The following is a 23,604-nucleotide window of genomic DNA, read 5'->3' on the forward strand; positions in this document are numbered from 1 at the left end:
AACAAATGGAGGTTCATGGCCAGGATTCGTGACAATCACAATAATCTTTTTCATATTTTCTTTTAATTCTGTAAACAATAAAAACCAGCCTTTATGTAAATTATCATTATTAACTGCCTTCTGATAAATTCTCAGTCTGATCAGAAACCTTTCCTTTTTACTATCACCTCAGGGTTAGACCTGATCGTTATTGTTAATGTGGTAAAAAAATAAAACAGAAATGATTTAAACAGGTTGAAATGCATGACTTATAATCCAGATATCTAATCAAGTCTGTGTGGAATTAATATTTGAGTTTTGCATAGGGCAAGTACAATGACAATAGACTTTCACTCACTGATGTGAAACTGAATTTAATTAATTTTGAATAAAGCAAGACAATGAATACTGTAAAACTCACTGACGTAAGATAAAACTGATTTCTGAAGGGAAACGAATGCCCCCCCCCCCTTACTACTTTAGACTGCAATGAGCCTTTTCAGATGGATTTAATTTGATTGCACAGTGCCTCTTACATTTAAAATCATATTCACTTTATACTTTGAAAAACTCATTATAGATTGATTATATAGCCTTAGATGCATTCAATTCAACAGCATAAATGGTCTTTTCTGCTATAAAGACCGATGTAATGGCTGTTTTCATCAAATTATATTATACAGGACCGTATTATCTGAATAGAGAAGACATCTCTATAAATCACTGGGATGCATAAAAGTAAATTCAAAATTAGAAAGATAATTTCCAATAGAGAGAACATTTTAATAAAAAAGCAAAACCCTCAGGATTTGGGGATTTTCTAATAGGAAGAAAATGTATATTCATATGAAATGAAAATTGTCATCACTTACAGTACACACCCTCATCTATGTGACTTCAAAACACAAAGAGATTTTGAAGAATATCCTGGAGCCTTTTATAACTATGCAAGTGAAAGGGACTGGTCTGACACCAGTGATGCTTATTTTTGAAGTTTACAGATCTAAGCCACATTTTTTAAATGGAAAAGAACAGCAGGGAAGTTTTTGACCTGTTTTGTTTCACAGAAGAAAGGTGTCATAGAGGTTTGGAAATAAAGCTGACTGTTCCTTTAATAATTTAGCGCTAATATGCCTGTAGAAACATACCTTGTGTGGTCAAAGTACTCTTTGTGTTGGTTTCGATAAAAGACTGAGAACCGCAGCATTCTGCCGGCAATGACCTCGGCTTTCTCCATTAACTGTGTGAGATGAACAGTGGAATAATCTGTGGATACAAACAAACAAACAAACAAAATAAAAGTATTGGAGAAAGTCAAAATGAGCCAATAATGGCCTAAATAGGTTCATGGAGGTCATATCAACAATACTTTAAAGCAGGGATTCCCAATCTTCCTCATAAATAAAAATGTTTGCATGAAGTACCCTCAGAGATTTTAAGTTTTTATTATTATTATTATTTAACAACACATTTGCATATTCACACTTCTCTGATGTTGGTTACATGATATGTAAGTAAATAGATAAAATATTTAATAATTTTTTTAGTAAATGTTTTTATGAATTTGTAACTGCATTTTGTAGCTGGATTCACACTGGAGTTTTAGGAACCCAATCAAATTAAATAATTACAATTTATTAGTGTTAATATTATTTAACTCAAAGAATACAAATGAAGACAAATACTATATTACTGTCATAAACTATTACTGTGCTGGACTTTAAACTTCGGTTTCAACAAGGACTTTTATTTTGTTACTTAGTTTTGGGTTTCCTTAGTTTTCCAATGATTTCCTGTTTTAAAGAGGAAGTAGGCCATATTCCTTCAGTGGTTTAGTTGTGCAAGGTGCTCCATGTGGTTGCAGAGATCCATCTTCATCTTGCTTATCAAAGCCCTTTGAAATGCAATATCTGTAAGTGACTGTTTGATTTTGTTAAGTGAGCATTGAGTTCTTTATTGTTGTGCTATGTAATGTAGCATTTAATTCAGTATGTTTGTTACCTTTTTCTACTCAAGTTTGCAAAGTATTAATCTATGCTGTTGATACCACTGTATTGTTGTTGGTTCTTTGCCTTGTGTTTGAGAATGCTCATTTATTTAATGATTTATCTATTTTGTGAAATTCATGTTTGTGTATTTTTCTCTTTGTAGTTTCACACTTTTCATGATTAAACTTCATAAATTGAACCTTCGTGGAGTTTATTGTGGAAGTGTTTAGCGGCTGGATAGCTGGATCAATTAAACAGTGAGGCCAGTGACAGTGAAAAGATAAGCAGCAAATTGGAAAGATGGAGGGGATGCCTGTTTAACAACTGCATCTATCAGAGAGATAAAGGAATATCTCTGTTTGTTAGCCTGCACAAAGATCATGTCTTCAAGAGAATCTAAATCATCACTGCGCCATCGCATGCACAAAGAAAGTGATGATGCCTGCTCAAGTTCTCAAGCTTCCACCTCATCAAGAAGTTCTACGGCCAGTTTAGCCGTCACAAAAGCTCGTGCGAGGGCAGAGGCAGCCAAGGCAAGAGCGGCTCATGCAAAGAAAGAAATTGAGATTAAAGTGGAACAAGCCCGACTTCAAGCAACACTAGAGGCACTGCAGGAAGAGAAAGAAAAAGATGCGGCCATAGCAGAAGCAGAAATTCTAGCAGCAGCCTTCGCAGAAGTAGACCATGTATCAGCATCAGAGTTTTCCAAAGAGATCAGCCTTCAACGCACTGCAGACTATGCAAGAGACCAAGCTTCTAGCCGTAACTTACAGCGTAGTCCTGAGCATATGTCAGACACCTACAGCCTGGCTAAATTCATTGCACGCAGTCAGTTGGTAACTTCTGGACTGAATTCTTTTGATGATAAACCTGTAAATTATTGGGCTTGGCGATCATCTTTCAAAAGTACTATTGCAGACCTTGACCTTAAGCCAGAGGAAGAGATGGATTTGCTCATCAAATATCTCGGAAGAGAATCATCTGAACAGGTACGAAGACTAAAATCAGTTAATATTAGGCACCCTTTTGAAGGTCTACAAATGGCTTGGGAGAGGCTAGAGGAAATGTATGGTTCATCAGAGGCAATTGAAAGAGCTCTCTTCTCTAAATTGGAAAGCTTCCCTAAGATATCAGGTAAAGATCTGTATAGGCTGCGTGATCTTGGAGACCTGCTTGCAGAGCTGGAGGCAGCCAAACTGGATGGCTATCTTCCTGGGTTGTCTTACCTTGACACCGCTCATGGAGTGAGCCCGATTGCAGGAAAACTCCCTTATAATATCCAAGAAAAATGGATATCGTATGGATCTAAGTACAAGAGAGAACATTCTGTGGCCTTCCCACCATTTTCTGTGTTTGCTGACTTTATTCGTTCAGAAGCTAAAACAAGAACGGATCCCAGCTTTGCCATTTTTCCTTCAGCGTCACAACAAGAAAATCGAGAAAGATCAGATAAATTCAGGCAAGCTTCTATAGCTGTTCATAAAACCCAAGTCAACATGTCTGAAACAAGAAATGCTATGGACAGGATACGGACTGTTGATCCTCAACGATATTGTCTCATTCATGACAAACCACATCCATTAAAAAGATGCAGAGGCTTTAGAGCAAAAAGTCTTGAAGATCGCAAACAGTTTCTTAAGGAACATTCAGTATGCTTCAGGTGCTGCTCTTCTATAGAACATATGGCAAAAAACTGCAACGCTGAAATCCACTGCACTGAATGTGATAGTGATCGTCATGTGTCCGCTCTACATCCTGGTCCAGCACCCTGGAGGAAAACCATCTCTCCTGTCTTAGAAGATGGCGGGGAGGAAAGTGAATTAACCAATCAAGAGGTGACATCAAAGTGTACTGAAGTGTGTGGAGCTGGAATTAGTGCTAGAGCATGTTCCAAGATTTGTTTGGTTAATATCTATCCTGTGGGTAACAAAACAGAATCCAGAAGAATGTATGTAATTCTGGATGAACAGAGCAACCGCTCATTGGCAAGAACAGAATTCTTTGAAGAGTTTAAAATAGAAGGATCTTCTTTTCCATATTCACTCAAGACATGTGCAGGATTAAAAGAGACAACAGGAAGGAGAGCAAGTGGCTACATTGTGGAATCATTGGATAAGAGTGTAAGCCTTCATCTTCCTACACTGCTAGAGTGCAATCAGATTCCTAACATTCGTTCTGAAATTCCTACCCCAGATGCAGCGCGCCATTTCAGTCACCTCAGGGATATTGCTGATGAAATACCAGCCCTAGATCCAGGTGCTAACATCCTCCTCCTCCTTGGTAGGGACCTCATTAGGGTCCACAAGGTCCGTCAACAGATTAATGGTCCACACAACGCTCCATTTGCTCAAAAGTTAGATCTTGGATGGGTAGTTATTGGAGACGTGTGTCTTGGAGGTGCTCATCGACCTGCTCATGTAGATGTTTTTAAAACCTCCATACTTGAAAGTGGCCGCCCCAGCTTCTTCTGGCCCTGTGAAAGTCAGTTCCATATAAAAGAGCAGTATGGCACCAAGCTTCAGTTTCAAGATCATCTTACATCAAAAGGTGTAAGTGCTTTAGCAACATGTGCAAGCGAGAAGCTAGGCCAATCAATCTTTGTTTGTACATCCAGAGATCACAAGCTTGCACTGTCAGTGGACGATGACAGGTTTCTACGCTTAATGGACAAAGAGTTCTATCAGGATGAATCCAATGGCTGGGTGGCTCCTTTGCCATTTCTAGTTCCCAGAAGAAGGCTTCCAAATAACAGAGAGTATGCTTACAACCGTCTATCCTCACTTCGTCATACTTTGGACAAACGTCCTCAGATGAAAGCTCAATTTTTTGAGTTTATGGACAACATGTTCTCTAACGGCCATGCAGAAATAGCTCCCCCACTCAGGAAAGACCAAGAGTGCTGGTATCTGCCTTTGTTTGGTGTATATCATCCGAAGAAGCCAAACAAGATCCGTGTGGTCTTTGACTCCAGTGCACCTTATAATGGAGTCTCATTGAATGATATCCTACTTAAGGGGCCAGATCTCAACAATACCCTCCTGGGAGTGTTGCTAAGATTTCGTAAGGAGCCAGTGGCGATTACCGCTGACATTCAGCATATGTTCCACTGTTTTTTAGTCAGAAAGGATCACAGAGATTTCCTGCGCTTTCTCTGGTATCAAGACAATGACCCTGGTAAAGAAATGGTGGAATATAGAATGTGTGTACATGTGTTTGGCAATCGTCCCTCTCCTGCTGTTGCCATATATGGTTTGCATAGAGCGGCCAAAGAGGAAGAAAAGAACTTCGACAGTGAAGTTAAAGAGTTTGTTGAACATGATTTCTATGTTGATGATGCTCTGAAATCCTTCCCCAATGAGACCACAGCTATTAGTGCTCTGAAGCAAACTCAAGACATGCTTGCAGTAGCAAACCTTAGGCTACATAAAATAATCTCTAATCGACCTGCAGTGATTGAGGCATTTCACCCTGAAGATCGGGCTGTGGATATTAAAGATGTCAACCTCTTCTTTGAAGATGCTCCAGTCCAGCGTAGCCTAGGAGTGTCATGGAACTTAGCATCGGATACATTTACTTTCCAAGCTATTGACGATAAGAAGCCATTCACACGGCGAGGTGTATTGTCAACCGTAAACAGCTTATATGATCCATGTGGTTTCATTGCTCCTGTTACCATCAAAGGCAGGCTGTTGCTTCGGGAACTCTCAACGCAGGCTGAAGACTGGGATTCTCCATTACCAGATGACGTAAAGCCAGAATGGATCAGATGGAGGAACTCCTTACAAAATTTGCAAGATGTAAAGATACCACGAACTTACTCATCTTTTCCTACTTCAGAGGTTCAGATTAGGGAATTGTGTATATTTGCAGATGCATCCGTGAAAGCTGTTGCAGCTGTAGCTTATCTGCGATCCACATCTCGAAATGGCCAAGCCGATACTGGCTTTGTGTTTGGAAAGACAAAGTTGGCACCACGGCCAGATCTGACTGTTCCGAGATTAGAACTCTGTGCAGCAGTTCTAGCAGTTGAGATCGCAGACATGGTTGTAGAAGAAATAGGCTTGCAGTTCAACAGTATCCAGTTCTACACAGATAGTAAGGTTGTTCTTGGTTATATTCATAATCGAACAAAACGCTTTTATGTGTATGTGAACAACAGAATCCAACGAATTCTTCAGTCATCTACTCCTAGTCAATGGAACTATGTTCCATCAGATGTCAATCCTGCAGATCATGGGTCTAGATCTGTATCAGCTGATTGTCTCAGTAGTACAACTTGGCTTACAGGGCCAGATTTCCTTTTGAAATCTCCAACTTTAAACACCTTGCTTCAAGAGGATTATGACTTTGTTGATCTTGAAGTAGATCCAGAAATCCGACCACAAGTGATTTCATGTCTAACTGCAGTGCCTAATCAGTTCCTGACTTCTGAGCGTTTTGAACGCTTCTCCAGCTTGAGTAAGCTAATCAGAGCGATCGCTCGTTTAAGCCACATCTCCCAGTCATTCTCCCATTCAACAAAGGAGCTAAGATGTAGTGGATGGCATCTCTGTAGTAATAGTCCCACAAATGAAGAGTTGGAAAAAGCCAGGATTGTTATCCTAAAGAGTGTTCAAAATGTAGCCTATCCAGAAGAGCTAAGTGATATAAAAGCGGGATGCAATCTCTCATCTAAAAGTAGTATACGGAAACTTCATCCTATTCTGGATGACAAAGGTCTTCTGCGTGTTGGAGGCCGTATTGCTCAGGCAGGTCTTGAGAAGGAAGAATGCAATCTTGTGATCATTCCTGGGAAACATCATGTTGCAATTTTGCTTGTTCGACACTACCATCAAGCAGTCAAGCATCAAGGAAGGCATTTTACTGAGGGAGCAATACGAGCAGCAGGGTATTGGCTGATGAGTGCCAAAAGATGCATTGGAAGTCTACTTAACAAGTGTGTGACATGTAGAAAGCTTCGTCGTCCTACAGAGCTCCAACAGATGGCAGATTTGCCCGCAGAAAGACTTCAAGTGGCTCCACCTTTCACATATGTAGGAGTCGATGTATTTGGACCATGGCAGGTTGTTTCTCGCCGCACCAGAGGAGGGTGCTCCAATTCCAAAAGATGGGCAGTCATTTTCTCTTGTATGTGCACAAGAGCAGTGCACATTGAAGTTGTAGAGACATTGAGCTCAAGTGGATTCATTAATGCTCTGAGACGTTTTTTTGCAATAAGGGGACCTGCTAAGCAGATACGTTCTGATTGTGGCACAAACTTTATTGGAGCAGTGCAGGAGCTCAAGATGAATAAGGAAACTTCAGGCTCTGATCTTCAGAAGTATCTACAACAACATGCTTGTACATGGATATTCAACCCTCCCCATGCGTCACATATGGGAGGTGCTTGGGAAAGGATGGTGGGTATAGCCCGACGTATTCTTGACTGTATGTTGCTTGAAAGAAAGTCCCTGCATCTCACACACGACGTTCTTGTAACCCTCATGGCTGAAGTTTCTGCTATCATTAATGCACGCCCTCTCGTGCCAGTATCTTCAGATCCTGAAGTTCCTTTAATACTCACCCCTGCTATTCTATTGACCCAGAAAACCTGTTCGATCCCTCCGCCTCTTGGCGAGTTTACAGATAAAGATCTTTTCAAGGCTGAGTGGAAAAGAGTTCAAAATCTTGCAGAAACATTTTGGACAAGATGGCGCCGTGAGTATCTTACCACTCTACAGAGTAGGCAGAAGTGGCAAGACAAGAAGCCTTGTCTCAAGGAAGGAGACCTTGTGTTGATGAAAGATAGCCAAGCAGAGAGAAATCAGTGGCCTATGGCTATCATTGCAAAAACACTACCTAGTAAAGATAGTCTTGTGAGGAAAGTGGAGCTGAAATTTATCAGAGAAGGCGTGCAGAAGAACTTTATCCGCCCTATATCAGAAGTGGTTCTGCTTTACTCCCCCTAAGATATTGGAGTAAAAAAAAAAAAAAACTAAAATGAGGTCTTTACATACCCCAGGCGGGGAGTGTGCTGGACTTTAAACTTCGGTTTCAACAAGGACTTTTATTTTGTTACTTAGTTTTGGGTTTCCTTAGTTTTCCAATGATTTCCTGTTTTAAAGAGGAAGTAGGCCATATTCCTTCAGTGGTTTAGTTGTGCAAGGTGCTCCATGTGGTTGCAGAGATCCATCTTCATCTTGCTTATCAAAGCCCTTTGAAATGCAATATCTGTAAGTGACTGTTTGATTTTGTTAAGTGAGCATTGAGTTCTTTATTGTTGTGCTATGTAATGTAGCATTTAATTCAGTATGTTTGTTACCTTTTTCTACTCAAGTTTGCAAAGTATTAATCTATGCTGTTGATACCACTGTATTGTTGTTGGTTCTTTGCCTTGTGTTTGAGAATGCTCATTTATTTAATGATTTATCTATTTTGTGAAATTCATGTTTGTGTATTTTTCTCTTTGTAGTTTCACACTTTTCATGATTAAACTTCATAAATTGAACCTTCGTGGAGTTTATTGTGGAAGTGTTTAGCGGCTGGATAGCTGGATCAATTAAACAGTGAGGCCAGTGACAATTACATGTTTGATAATATTTATAATAATAATTTTACTTTACACTACAAGTTTATATAAGTTTATATAATTCTATATTTTCAACTTCTCAAGCTTTTAACAAATCCTTTAACTTTTATTTTGATGGAATACTAGTGAAATGCTGTAAACTTTATTTCCAAAATTTTGGAAATTATGCCAATGTGTAAATAACCCTTCACACCTTGCATTCCCAAATGCACATTAAACTTACAGCACATGCAGAGATGGAGCTACATTTCCCATGAACCGAGGCTCTCTGAGACCATGCTTCACTCAGACTATGCATTACTCAGTCATTAAATTGCAACATTTGATTTGCACTAAGCTACATCATAACTAATGTGCTGTCCCATTTATTTACTTTAATATTATATTTGATATATTTTATTATTAGCCTTTTCCCATTTGGAAAACCCTGTGTTAAAAATAAATAAAGCATGAATGTGCATCTCACCAGCTGTACAGAATTCAATGATCTCGCTCCATTCCGACACAGCGTAGTCTCCATCACCCTGTTTGGACGCGGTCTGAACAGCCACAGTGTATTCGGTGCGTGGACTCAGGAACCAGTGTCCTCGCACTGTCATGGGCAAAGGAACAGCTTTTGCTACCAGTTTAGTGGGGACGTCCTAGAGGAGACAGATAATAAATGAGATTAGACAGTCATGTTCTTGCCGTTCTCTTTCTGCAAACACATGAACCTGAGAACGTTACTGAAGATCAGGTCAAATCAGGATGTGTAAGAATCAGTTAATATAGAGCTGCGGTGTACACACACCTTGTGTTTGAACTTGTTGGCATTCTTGTTTTCTTTCTTGTTAAGGTCGATGAAGTAGTGCGTGATGCGTTCCTTGGACCTGGAGTCCATATCCCAGCAGATCTTAAAGGAGTCACATGTGATGTTGCTGATTTTGATGTTCTGGGGAACAGGAAGTTCCTCCATCTCGGCAATGCCGCTGTCCAGGGACTTATTTCCTGAAAGACACGTAGAGAACCAAGTCTGAAGAAATTCTTTAAGGGGGCTGCCATTTGCCTTATTTTGCCAGCATAAACGTGGATAAAACTGTCTATCAGAAGATATACACTTTTAAAATGCAGTCTTTCTCTTCTGAGTAAACAAATACAAACATTGATGAATCATCATGCACTCAGGGGTGTTCTTATTCTGCTGAATCTATCTGCTGCTTTTGACACTGTCAATCATCAGATCCTCCTGTCTGTCCTCTTATCACTGGGCATCACAGGGATTTCACTTCACTGGTTTGAATCCTATCTCACTGGTAGGTCTTTCAGGGTGGCCTGGGAGGGGAGGTATCCTAAATACATCAACTGGTCACTGGCGTTCCTCAGGGATCAGTTCTTGCACCCCTCCTCTTCATGTACACTACATCACTGGGTCCTATCATACAGGCACATGGCTTCTCCTACCATTGCTATGCTGATGACACGCAGTTCTATCTCTCATTTCAACTAGATCATCCAATGATAGCTGCACGGATCTCAGGCTGCCTGGCGGACATCTCGGCATGGATGAAAGAACATCACCTACAGCTCAACCTGGCAAAGACTGAACTTCTTTACTTCCCTGCCACTCCAACTCTACAGAATGATTTCACCATCCAGCTAGGCTCTTCTACAATTACTCCATGAACTTTGGTCAGAAATTTTGGTGTAATCTTTGATGACCAGCTGACCTTCAAAGAACACATTGCAAAGACTGCTCGATCTTGCAGGTTTGCATTGCACAACATCAGAAAGATCAGACCCTTTACATCAGAACAGGCTGCACAACTTCTTGTACAGGCCCTTGTCAATTCTAGGCTGAACTACTGCAATGCTCTTCTGGCTGGACTTCCATCATGCACAATGAAACCTCTACAAATGATTCACAATGCAGCGGCACGACTGGACTTCAATGAGCCCAAAAGAGCCCATGTTACACCTCTCTTTATCTCCTTGCACTGGCTACTAGTTGCAGCTCGCATAAATTTCAAGACATTGGTGCTTGCATATAGAACAACCACAGTCTCTCCACCCGCCTACTTCCACCCACTATTACGAATCTACACCCCCTCCAAAAGTCTGAGATCTACAAGTGAGCGACGCCTCATGGTACCATCTCAGGGAGGGTCAAAATCACTTTCCAGAACATTCTCACGCACTGTTCCTGGCTGGTGGAATGATCTACCCACCCCTATCCAGAATGCTGAATCCCTGACAATTTTCAAGCGACAGCTGAAAACTCATCTCTTTCAACACTACTTGACTTCATACTAAATAAAAAATTTAAAAAACTCTGTCTTTCTCTTTTTTTTATCCCTTCCCTTTCTAGCAAGTCACCGTTCAGTTTGATATTATTCTGACACGTTACTTTATCCAGCGTTGCAAGATAAAAGCAAGCACAGCCTTTTTTACTGCATGTAAAATTATGAACTAGCAGCTTAATCTGATAAATTATTAATAATATAATGATTAATAATATAATGAATAATGTATGTCTTACTTTATAGCCTTATTAGTAGTTATACTTAGAAATATCCTTGTAAATTTGTTATTATAAGGTGTTCCAGATATGAATATGATAGTCCATAAGTCCATAAGAAGTATTTATTAATTAATTTACCTTGTGCATCTAACACATTAATTTCTATTAATGCTATTAATTTCCAGTATACTTAACAACAATTTCACATTACGCTTGAAATTGTTGTATGAAAAAATAAAACATCTGAGATTTCATATCTGGAACACCTTATAATGACAAATTTACAAGGATTTTTCAGGTAAAAATATGCAATTATAAATATGTTGATGACTCATCATGCACTCAGGGGTGTATCCAAATTTCTGTCCAATCAAGTGCTCTCTAGAATGGGAATGTCCCTCCCCTTTTATACAAGCAAGTAGTAAGTCACTGTTCACGTAAACACAAACAAGAAAACACTGTTTGTAATGCCACTTGAAATGTGTGATTTTAGCAGTGATTACAGTTTAATGTACAGCTATGAGGACATTACCTGTCTGACCTTTATCAAGGTCAATACTGAACTTCAGCACAAAGTACTGCTAGAACAAAGTACTTTTAGAAAACTGGGTCATTTAATCCATGATGAGTGTTGATGGAAGTGCAACGGAAGTAGAATTCAGTAGCTGTGGAGGAACATTCAACTAGATCCCAATGAGCAAAGAGATTCTGTGCTTCTTGCTTGTGTAATACCCGCCACCACAATGTTGGCTTTTTAGGTGGTTGGTATGACTTCAACTGGTGGTTCGTAGGTGGTAAATTCAAAAGAGCCCAATTCAAAATCTCTTCATTGGCTCACTTCCCTCATTGAAAGTCTATGTATGTTTACTTCTGCTTTATTGTCTGCCACATAAAGATTGAAATCTGATCTCTGACACTTAATGAGCCTCACTAATCAGTAATTGTTGAGCTTTTGTTTGTGTTATGATTTAATCATCAACTGCTCGACTTGATTTGTAATTCTTTGGTTGATTTGTGCTTTTTAATTTAGTGGACTTCCAGACTACAAATCGCATATTGCACTATAAATTGTAATCACCATCTTTTCATGTGTGTTTTTTTTTATCGTGTAATCAACACACTACACAATCAGACCCACCTCAGAGCATTTCCCTTTCAGCTCTGAAATAAATCAGAAGACAACACAATCATCCTTGAGACATGTAGAAGGTCAAATCAGAAAACAGCTTGCAGCTCTAAATGAAAACTAGCACACAGCATAACAACACCACGGTCTCTAGCCTCTTCAGTTCAGAGATGGGAAAAATTACTAACAATGTCATGAACTCCTGCATATCAAAAAGCAAAATGACTATACAATATTCTATATATTGCAATATATTGACGATTTGGATATGAAATGTGTTATTATCCTTTTCTTTTCTTTGTATTTTATTATTTCCCCAGTGTTGCTAGATAAAAGCAACCATTTCATTGCAAGTAAAATGTTGAACCAGCAGCTTAATCAAATAAAATATTAATAAATATAAAAAAGCATCCTATAAAACTGTGACAAACAGTCCCAAATTCCCATCTTTGGGACTTTCTACATGGTAAAAACTCTTATTCAGCATTCAGCAAGGTCAACCACAGTTATTGTAAAATAAAATGATCAAATAAATATGATTCCATAGAAATTTGGGACATTGTTATGTGAATAAATAAGTTTGTCAATAACTACAAACCAACAATTGTCCCCAAACTAGCCACAAACTGAAAGATACATTTCAGCAGCAGAGTTACAAAAATTGCTTGAAAATAAACTCTAATAATAAAGTTATAAAGTTTGACCTCCCAAATTTGACCATCACCATTTTCCAAAGGTAAAGTACACTCTTTCACTGACTATTTGTTCAAAATAAGACCTACAACTTTCTCTGAAAATGTGTCTGGTATACTGGACATTTGGCCTGAGGAGACTTACAGTAGCTATTCAAACACAAACACCAAACCCTCAGTCCTGGCACCAAGGTGGCCTGTCCATTCACTCCAGCTCTATAGGGAGACACGAATGAATGAACTTAAAACAAAGAGAGCAAGAAAAAGCCAGAGAATGCCTGCGGGATTGCTACACAGACACATTACCTGCCCAGTCAGCTAAAACCAGTATGTAAACACACACTGGAGAAAGAGAGATGAAGTGCAGTTGACTCAGAGCTGGCGAAGCACCATAAGGGAGACGTCCTCCCGTGTCTCTTCAGATGGAGCGTTATAGATGAGCGAGCTCCTCTCAACCACCAGAGAGAGGCTGAATGAATGATTCAAAGGCAGCCCCTCACTGTAGCTCCCAGCGCTGAATCATTTCTTGTTTTATCTCTCGCCTACACTATGAGTTCTCAGAACAAAGACTCGGGATAACAAGAGATCGCCTACGTCAGGGAGGAGCGCTCTGACACCCAGTACTGTCTCACTGCTACGCTATTATCTCAGCAGAGAATTACTTCTGGAACAATTTCTGTTACTTTCAACTACAAAATGAAGAACTTGCTACATGGTAGTTCCATGATATCACAAGTGTTTCTAATTCACAATCAGAGGGTCTGAGAGACAAGAGAATAAGGAAGTCTACTTGTTTAGTGTAATTACTGTTATTGGTTTGTGCAGTTTCCAGGATCAAGTAACTGTGAGATGTTACATTTAGAGCAGCACAGGTCTCCTAACACAAACCCGCACAGCTAACAGAATTAAGTCGCTAAACTCAAAGTAAAATTCTAAATTTAATTCAAGATAAAAATGTAACAATTGTTTTTGAAAGGAAATTGATCTATAAGGTTGATGGATGATTTATAATGCTGTTACTTATAATGGTGTTACTCTCTTTTCAACTTTCTATTCATCAGGAAAATGAATAATTGTAATATCTATATATATATATAATATCTATTTACATTCACCTAAAGGATTATTAGGAACACCATACTAATACTGTGTTTGACCCCCTTTTGCCTTCAGAACTGCCTTAATTCTACGTGGCATTGATTTAACAAGGTGCTGAAAGCATTCTTTAGAAATGTTGGCCCATATTGATAGGATAGCATCTTGCAGTTGATGGAGATTTGTGGGATGCACATCCAGGGCACGAAGCTCCCGTTCCACCACATCCCAAAGATGCTCTATTGGGTTGAGATCTGGTGACTGTGGGGGCCATTTTAGTACAGTTAACTCATTGTCATGTTCAAGAAACCAATTTGAAATGATTCGAGTTTTGTGACATGGTGCATTATCCTGCTGGAAGTAGCCATCAGAGGATGGGTACATGGTGGTCATAAAGGGATGGACATGGTCAGAAACAATGCTCAGGTAGGCCGTGGCATTTAAACGATGCCCAATTGGCACTAAGGGGCCTAAAGTGTGCCAAGAAAACATCCCCCACACCATTACACCACCACCACCAGCCTGCACAGTGGTAACAAGGCATGATGGATCCATGTTCTCATTCTGTTTACGCCAAATTCTGACTCTACCATCTGAATGTCTCAACAGAAATCGAGACTCATCAGACCAGGCAACATTTTTCCAGTCTTCAACCGTCCAATTTTGGTGAGCTCGTGCAAATTGTAGCCTCTTTTTCCTATTTGTAGTGGAGATGAGTGGTACCCGGTGGGGTCTTCTGCTGTTGTAGCCCATCCGCCTCAAGGTTGTGCGTGTTGTGGCTTCACAAATGCTTTGCTGCATACCTTGGTTGTAAGGAGTGGTTATTTCAGTCAAAGTTGCTCTTCTATCAGCTTGAATCAGTCGGCCCATTCTCCTCTAACCTCTAGCATCAACAAGGCATATTTGCCCACAGGACTGCCGCATACTGGATGTTTTTCCCTTTTCACGTCATTCTTTGTAAACCCTAGAAATGGTTGTGCGTGAAAATCCCAGTAACTGAGCAGATTGTGAAATACTCAGACCGGCCCGTCTGGCACCAACAACCATGCCACGCTCAAAATTGCTTAAATCACCTTTCTTTCCCATTCTGACATTCAGTTTGGAGTTCAGGAGATTGTCTTGACCAGGACCACACCCTTGAATGCATTGAAGCAACTGCCATGTGATTGGTTGATTAGATAATTGCATTAATGAGAAATTGAACAGGTGTTCCTAATAATCCTTTAGGTGAGTGTATATATATAATATTAATCAGCACAACCGTTTTCAACATTGCAATAGTGCAATAGGGAAAAGACTATTTTAGGACCATTATGAGTTTTATTTGTATTATAATTTTTATTTTCTGTGATTATTTTCATGAATGTTAGGAACATATTCCCTTTTTTGTGCAAATTCTCATTGACTCATTGAAATTCTCAAAGATGAATTAAACTTAACATGACATTTTAAAAATGTGGCAAATTATTATTTCTATTTCAAGTATTATTCAAACTTTCTGTTCATCAAAGGGTCCCCAACATCTTATATTCATCCAAGTTTAGTGATACTTCATGCTATTTAGCCAATTCTTTGTATTTGCCAGTGCCATTGCCACTGGCTTTTTCTTCAGCTCTAACTGAAAGGCCAGTCTCCTCTTTAATGTTATAGGAAAAACAGGTGTGTGTGTGTGCATGTTTATGTGGTTTATTAGGACACAAATTTGTATAATGACATGGGTATGACAGAGGTATTACAATATGAAGGTGGTTTATGAGGACACTGCCTATGTCCCCGTAATTCAAAAGGCTTAAAAAACATACTAAATGGTGTTTTTTTGAAAATCTAAAAATGCACAAAGTCTCCTGTGAGGGCTAAGTTTAGGTGTAGGGTTGGTGTAGGGCAATAGCACACACAGTTTGTTCAGTATAAAAACCATTACGCCTATGGAGAGTCCCCATAAACCACAAAAACCAACATGTGTGTGTGTGTATATGTGTGTAAAAATAGGTTAAATATCATTAAAATATATTCTTTTACTCCTTTTTTATAGTTGTTATTTTATTTATTGATGATGATGAAGATGATGATGATTATTATTATTATTATTATGTGGAAAAGTATGACCTGCTGTTGACATGCTTTGTAACATAAGAAAAAGAGCTCTGGGCAGATCTGAATTAATTAAAAATCATAATTTAAGCCACCATTAACAAATAATTCTACCTCTGATGTAACCTTGTTATGAGGTTTTAAAATACCAAAAAGCAGTGTTGCATATAAAAATGCCATCAATGACGTTTATCCAACAACATTACTGCAAAGACACCGTTGTGGCATGCTGTAACTGAAATTACACCTAAAAAGCCTTAAGAGGATCAAAATGCCAAACTGCTCACAATTTAGATTCTCTATGGGGGGAAAGTGAATAATCTCAGGCTTAATGGACAAAAAGCCATCACTACACCACAACTTTCTGAGCATGCCAAAAACTCACAGATGGTATAAAATCCTATAAATAGTACCAGTCCCAAGTCTGCACACACATTCTAATTCTTTAGAATTACCATTTTGAATAATAGTATAATATTATATAGAAATAATATTTATTATTATTATTATTATATTAATAAATTAGTAAAACATAGTGAATAACAGTGTAATAATAATATTAATTATTAATATAAATATTCATATAATTATCAATAATATTAATCTATATTAAAATTATTATTATTATCATTAATTTTATATTTGTATTCAAAACGAAGCATTTAAGCATAAACAGTTATAAATAAATTCATAAATTCAAATTCAAGTTCCTCCAAATATTTGACTGGTATTGTATATGTTTACAGCATGTGTAATAGCACATAGGCGTGAAATAGTGACTGAGAACTCAAGCAGCACTAATGACTTGTCATCTATAATCATCATCAAAGATGTGGACACACAGTCATGCACAGGAAACCCAGTTTAACAAAGCCTCAGTGCTATACACTAGGAATGTAAAACACTTCTAATTTTGTCTTTTCTCCTTGTAAGGACATTTGAATGGGGTGATATGAAGGCATGGGGAGAACCTCCTTCTCCCTAAAGAGTGCTGCTGAAATCTCCATGCACGGTTAGATGTTATGTTACTTACTACTCTATCAGTTGAAGAAGCTTATTTAAGTAAATATATCCTTTCTCTGTCTTTCCATTATTATTGGATCAATAATATCCTCTTCTGGCTGCAATGGCTCTAAAATAAACTGCCCTCTCCTTTCGAAGATAACATCAGTAATCCATTAACACAAAGAACTCAATAATTCCATTTCTGAAAAAAGCAATAGTAGAAAATATGTTGAGGATGAAGCGTTGAATCGTTATCCTTTCATTAACACAGACTCGTTATTTATTAGTCACAAGGTCATAGCATCTGTTTCACTAATGAGCACAGATACTCACTCTGGCTTTCATCCGCTGTCCGCATCCGGTTCCAGGTAATCTTTGTTAACAACACACTAGAAAAACAACTGGTGATGCAAAAGCCTAAGACTGCAGGAGATTATATCAGAAACTGCTACACCTACCAGCCAGACGAACACCGTCCTTTCATGAACTCCTTCAGGCAGGAGCAGCAGGTGTAATGCCGTTGCTAAAGCTAGTGGACATGGTCTCCTGTCCAGTCCCAGCGTACTGACCCGTCTCCAATGCACCCTGAGCCTAAAGCGCACGCTATTGGCTTAGAGCAGCTTTAGTGTTTGTTTTACAAGCCTAGCACACTCCCATAGGAGGAGCCCGGATTATGTCATCAGCTGGACTCAGTGACTGACCGCGGGTCAGCGCTGGACTGAAATTTCAGAGCGAGGAGGAAGGGAGGCAGAGAGAGAAAGAGAGAGCTGGGTTGTCTCTCAGTTGGGTAATCTGGTCACCCGCTCCCATTAGGAAAGGGGAAAATATCCTTTGAAGTTCTGGATCTCTCCCCTTTACCATACCGTTTGCACTGTCTGTCATATTTCCAAAAGATGACATCATTCTTATAACGTATGTCAGTGTATTAGAGATTATTTCTTACTGCGGTAATTGGAAAGAAGAATCCGCCTGTTCTGGGAATGTGACACTGACATTTTCATAGTAAGTGTTAGACATCCCAACATGTCATACCTTCTGACACCTCCAATTATTAAGAGAGGATAAAAGTTTGTCGTGGCAAGTTTTGAATGTTGGTTTGCCTGGATGATTACAGAATGTTTGAAGTCTCATGATGAAGTTAGATTGTATAGGCAATTTGAAGAGGTATTTGCAGCTTGAAGATACATAGACATTGCTAGTTGCTTGTGTGCTCTAGGTGAACAGAAAGGCAGAAGAATTTCATCCCTGCTAGATATTCCACAGTCAACTCTAACTGCTGTTATTGGAAAGTGGAAGAGTTTAGGAACAGCAGCAATTTAGCAACATAGAGTCACAGAGCGGGTCACAGAGAGCTAAGGGGCATGGTGAATAAAAGTCAGCAATGCTCTGCTGATTCCAGAGCTGGAAAGTTTCGAACTTCCACTGGCTTTAATATCAACACAATTCAGCACTTTATGGAGCTTCATGGAATTGGTTGCCACAGCCGAGCAGCTGCATGCAAGCCTCACATCACCAAGTACAATGCCAAGTGTCAGATGGAGTGGTGTAAAGCATGCCGACACCGGACTCTGGAGCTGTTTGGCAGTCTGATGGGCGAGTCTGAGTTTGGCAGATGCCAGGAAGACATTACCTGCCTGACTGCATTATGCCAATTGTAAAGTTTGATGGTGGAGGGGAAATGGAATGGGACTGTTCTGTAGGGGGTTGGGCTAGGCCCTTTACATCCAGTGTAGGGAAATTGTAATGCTTCTGCATACTCAGACATTTTGGACCACAGGGACTTTCGCACCATATAGTTCTAGGAACTAGCCAGCATGGTGGTTCCTAGAGAACCAGTTTCCCGCTCGGTAGGGTTGGGAATCGAAAATCGATTCCAATTGCCGAATTGGATACTTAAGGTCAGGAATCGGATACTTGTTATAAAATAAAAATTTCGATTCCACCTTAGGTTTTTTTTTTTTTTCATCTGTTAGGACCCGATCTAGTGATCTATCTGGACCTGGTTCGCTAACCTAAGCGATCTAAAGTTTGGCTACACTTGTGATCAGAAGCCGAAAAAGCTAAGTATAATATTTGTGATAGCTAAACATGTTGCAAGAGAGGTCTCACCACTAACATGACATAGCACTTTAATTGGTCACTCTTGGTTTGTGCAGCGTATGATCACACCTGTATGATTTAAACATTTAAATCTGTGCTCACACTGCCACTGACCTAAAAAAAAAGCAGCTGTCATGTAAATGAATGAAACAGCTTCACTGTCTTTTCAACCACATGGTATCATTATTTCTGTTACAAACATTCAAATAATCACAATTACTGGGATAAAAGTTTATAGTTTGGATATAAACTGGGAATTGAAAAGATTTAGAATCGATAAGCAGAATCCTGGTTGCATTCGCACCAGCAGGTGGAACTCTGAAGCAGCCGTTAAACAAACGTCAACAACCGGTGAATGGAGGACGCTGTGATCGGAGCTGTTTTTCTTGTGTGCCGTGGGTTTTGTGATAATGGACATGGTATGTAAACACACAATTTATGTGATTGAAAGTGCATGAAAATCTGACTAAATCACCTTTGACAACTTGCAGTGTTACATAGCTTATCATCGAGGATGAGAAAAGAGCACAATGTTGCAGACAACAGGTAGCTAAATGCCATTATAGCTGTTTTCCATGTTCGTGGAGTAAATATTTTTACATGGCTTTTAAAAAATGCTGGGTAATCTGTGTTTCATGTGCATTTGGCCAATCAGCATACATTTACGTCACTGGTAGTTCATATAGAACTGTTTTAGAACCTACTCTGAAGTAGGAACTAATTTAGTTTCCCTAAACAGAGGTCCTAGAACTAAATACATTCCTAGTTCTCGTGGTGCAAACACTCCAAAAAGCGGAAACCTCCGGCAATAGTTATAGGAGCTATGAAAAGGTTCCTCCAGTGTGAAAGCCTCTAATGCTATGCCTTCAACTTTGCGGGAACAGTTTGGAGAAGGTCCCTTTATATTCCATCATTACTGTGCCCCAGTGCACAAAGCAAGGTCCATAAAGACATGATTGGAAGAGTTTGTTGTGATTGGCCTGCACAAAGCCCTGACCTCAACTCCATCGAACATCTTTGGGATGGAGACTGTGAGCCAGACTTCTCGTCCAACATCAGTGCCTGACCTCACAAATGCTCTACTGGACAAATGGGCAAAAAAATTTACACAAATTCTCCAAAGACTTGTGGAAAGCCTTCCCAGAAGAGTGAAAAGTTGTTATATCTGCAAACTGAGGGGGGAACTCCATATTCAGGTCTATGTATTTAGAATGCGATGTCATTAAAGTCCCTTTTGGTGTAATGGTCAAGTGTCCCAACACTGTGTAGATGGATAGATAGGGACTCTACCCTTCACAAAATAAAGCCTCACATTGACGACATCCACTGGCATCCTCACATGACCAGACAACAATGGACAGAGAGAACACATGAGACCGCAGACAATGGGCATCTTCATCCACAACATTCTCTGGTGGGCCACTCCATGAGCCCCACAACACCCTCATTGAACTGAAAAAGACCCTCAGCAGCCCTCCACCGCTCTGGAGCATGAGGAAAGAGAGGGACTGCTTTGTTGCATTCATCCTAATGAATAATAAATGGGAAACATGATGCAGGAACAGAGCCTTTCATGAAACACTTGTGGATGAAATCCAAAGCCAAAGTTAAACGGCATCACTATCACCCTCAAACAAATGCAGATGGATTAACATGTCATGAGCAGCATTTTTATTTGGGTGATTCATGTAGTGCTGGTTATTACTAGAGGAAAGCCTGTGATGGGTGGATCATAAAACATGCAAAACAAAATCTATGATGACCACAGGATAACACAATACACTGGCTGAACCTGGCCATCTATCTATCTAGCCATGAATATCAAGAACTGACACTGGGAATTTACCATAACATCCCGTGGTTTATTAAATGCTGTGGCCTCATGGGTGATGTCTTAAAGCTACAGCCACCACTTCACTTTAATAAATCACACACAGAGCTCTTCCCCACAACCCAGTGGCTGTCCATGTTTATATAACCTCTCCTCCTTGAATTCCCGCTTAAGATGCAAGGATGATGGAGTTTAATATCTCCAGGGTGCGGGTATTACTGGACCACTCTTGTGTCTGAGGCAGCGCATTAAAGTTTCATCAGTCCTAGGTCCCAAGACTATAAATAGACCAGCATTTCATTCTTTAATGTGTAGAATCAGAGGGGAGGGATGCTGCAGCGATTAGATCCTCCAAACTGTCTTACAGTGCAAATTCAATGACACATTGTTTGTTTCGGTCAAGGAAGTGTTGACATGGGCGCTGACACGAAAAAAGAGATGGAGAAATAAAAGTGCTAATTGTGCATTGTAAGACACTGCAGTGTAAATGAAAAATCAGCTTCTAAAACGCAAACCTTTGCACTACAAACAAGAACCCAGAGGAATGTTTAATTGCTCACAGTTTTCTCGTTCACAACTCAGGAGTCTTAATGATGTCCTTCAGTATATTTCAAGTAAAAACATTGTCTCAATCTTTTTCCTAAAATTGCTAGCAAAAAAAAAAAAAAAAAATGTATTAAGTTTCTCGTAAAGTCTAGTAAATACATTTGTAAGATTACAAGGGATTTATATTCCAAATAAAAAACTGTTCTTTTGAATTTTGTATCAATCATGAGAAACATGTATCCTGGTTTCTTTTCAACATTAATATTTAGAAATGTTTCTTGAGCATCAAATCAGCATATTAAAATTATTTTAAATACAGTATATTAGAAAACATTTATTTTAAACAGTAATACTATTTCACAATATTAGTGTTTTACTGTATTTTTAATCAAGTAAATGCAGCTTTGCATGAATAAATAAGCAGGAAAAGGAGCTCATTAATTTATTACAACCAAGACCCCCTTAACAACTGCAAGGCAACATGTTAAAACACTAAGCAACAGAAAAAGCAATACACTGACAACCACCCACAAGTTCCAATCTGTTTTAAACTGCCAATTTTCATGGCAACTACAATTTTATTTCATGATCTTTATTACTTTATTACTTACTGTTTGACATTCTGACCTCAAGCAAGCAGAAACTGTACAAACAGCATCAAATGCAGCCTGTCTACCCTTGAGTTTAATGCATGCAGCATGAAGTCACATTTTCTCAAAGCTGTCAAGAATCAAAGGATCTTAAGCAATGGTAATTAAGCAAAAAGCTTAATGATGCACAGCTTGAAACGCTCCTGAAGATTATTACCACTGTACTGGTCTCAGAGGAAATGGAGCATTTTGTTAGAATGGCTAATTACTTCTGTGCCTTTAGACCAAAGCTAAAGCATTATCAGAACGATGACAAGCAATAAATGTGTGGAAACATCCGTTTTCACAGAGCTGTTTTTATGTTTGATGAGGCCACTGAATCATAAATAACCCTTGTAGGATATTGTGTCTCTGCTGTGAGGTTTTCTGATGGAATCATCAGTCAGTGTTTCAGGACATTTATGGGAACGTCACGTTTGTAGAACAATATCAAATCTTGGACTAATGCTTTACCAATATGCCATATCTCCTCTTCACTGAAGTGCCCTGAAATTAGGAAACCTCTTTGAATTGACTTAAAGCTACAATGTGGCATTTTGGTGCTACTAACATCCAAGCTAAGGAGAATTACTTTAAAAATGTATGCCTTTACATTTATAAAGTATTTCATGAAAAAGTATTCAGTAACCTAATCCAAGCACCACAATATGAAAGTAATGTAATTTAATTACTTTTAGAATCCTACAAGGTCACATATGAAAATGAAGTCAATTAAAAAAGCAGGTTCATCAAAAATACTAAGAATAATGTAAAATATTTGATGCAAAATGTAAAATATTTTGGAAAATGCTATGCAAGAATGCTGTAACTAAATGCACTGCAAATATGAAACCAGAATTCTTAAACAGAAGAAACGTTTCTGTGACAGAAAAATACGGAATAAATATAAGTATTTTTTTCTCAAGCAAATGCTGAATTGTTAATATTAAACAATGCTAAAAAATATTGTAGGTGTTGTAGTATTGTAGGTAATTCAAAATTACCTCAAATTTGAATCCTGTCAAGTAATACAGTTAATCTGTTGGCAGCATTTGGCATAACTAATGTTTTTTTATGTAGAAAGAACATTACTCTCTTTCTCCCACTGTCTCCCCTACAAATGTACACATGCAGTACTGGCACACTCACACACATGGAAACATACATGTGCATTGATGAAAAGCGACATGACATTTCTCATTAGCGAGGTAATAATGGCGCTGTTCTTGAAGCAGATGAACTTACAGTTTTGCTTTTAGTAGAGATGCTGCTGCTGAACACTGCTGAGAGGCGCACAGACTCAGGAAATTTACACATGCTTATTCTCTCTCTCTCTCTCTCTCTCTCTCTCTCTCTCTCTCTCAATTCAATTCAAATAACTTTATTGGCATCACAAAAATACATTTTGCATTGCCAAAGCATTAAGACAACAAAAAAATGGTTTATAACATATATTT

At 38.9% G+C, this 23,604-nt stretch overlaps 1 protein-coding gene across 2 annotated transcripts in view; it reads right to left on the reverse strand.

Moving 5' to 3' along the window:
* LOC306852394 (phytanoyl-CoA hydroxylase-interacting protein-like) overlaps positions 1-23,604 on the reverse strand; it is a 38,583-nt gene that overhangs the window by 4,320 nt on the left and 10,659 nt on the right. The window contains exons 1-4 of one of the 2 annotated variants that reach the window (XM_079389157.1): positions 17,500-17,641; positions 9,326-9,522; positions 9,002-9,176; positions 1,128-1,245 (exon numbers count right to left, since the gene is read on the reverse strand). In XM_079389157.1, the coding sequence (XP_079245283.1) occupies positions 1,128-1,245; positions 9,002-9,176; positions 9,326-9,490 (458 nt within the window). In that variant the 5' untranslated portion in view covers positions 9,491-9,522; positions 17,500-17,641. Of the gene's footprint in view, positions 1-1,127; positions 1,246-9,001; positions 9,177-9,325; positions 9,523-17,499; positions 17,642-23,604 lie in introns of those variants that run through there. The other variant, XM_079389156.1, reaches the window with a different exon arrangement.

Source organism: Barbus barbus (genome assembly GCF_936440315.1).
Source record: "Barbus barbus genome assembly, chromosome: 32".
Classification (NCBI taxonomy): Eukaryota; Metazoa; Chordata; class Actinopteri; order Cypriniformes; family Cyprinidae; genus Barbus; species Barbus barbus.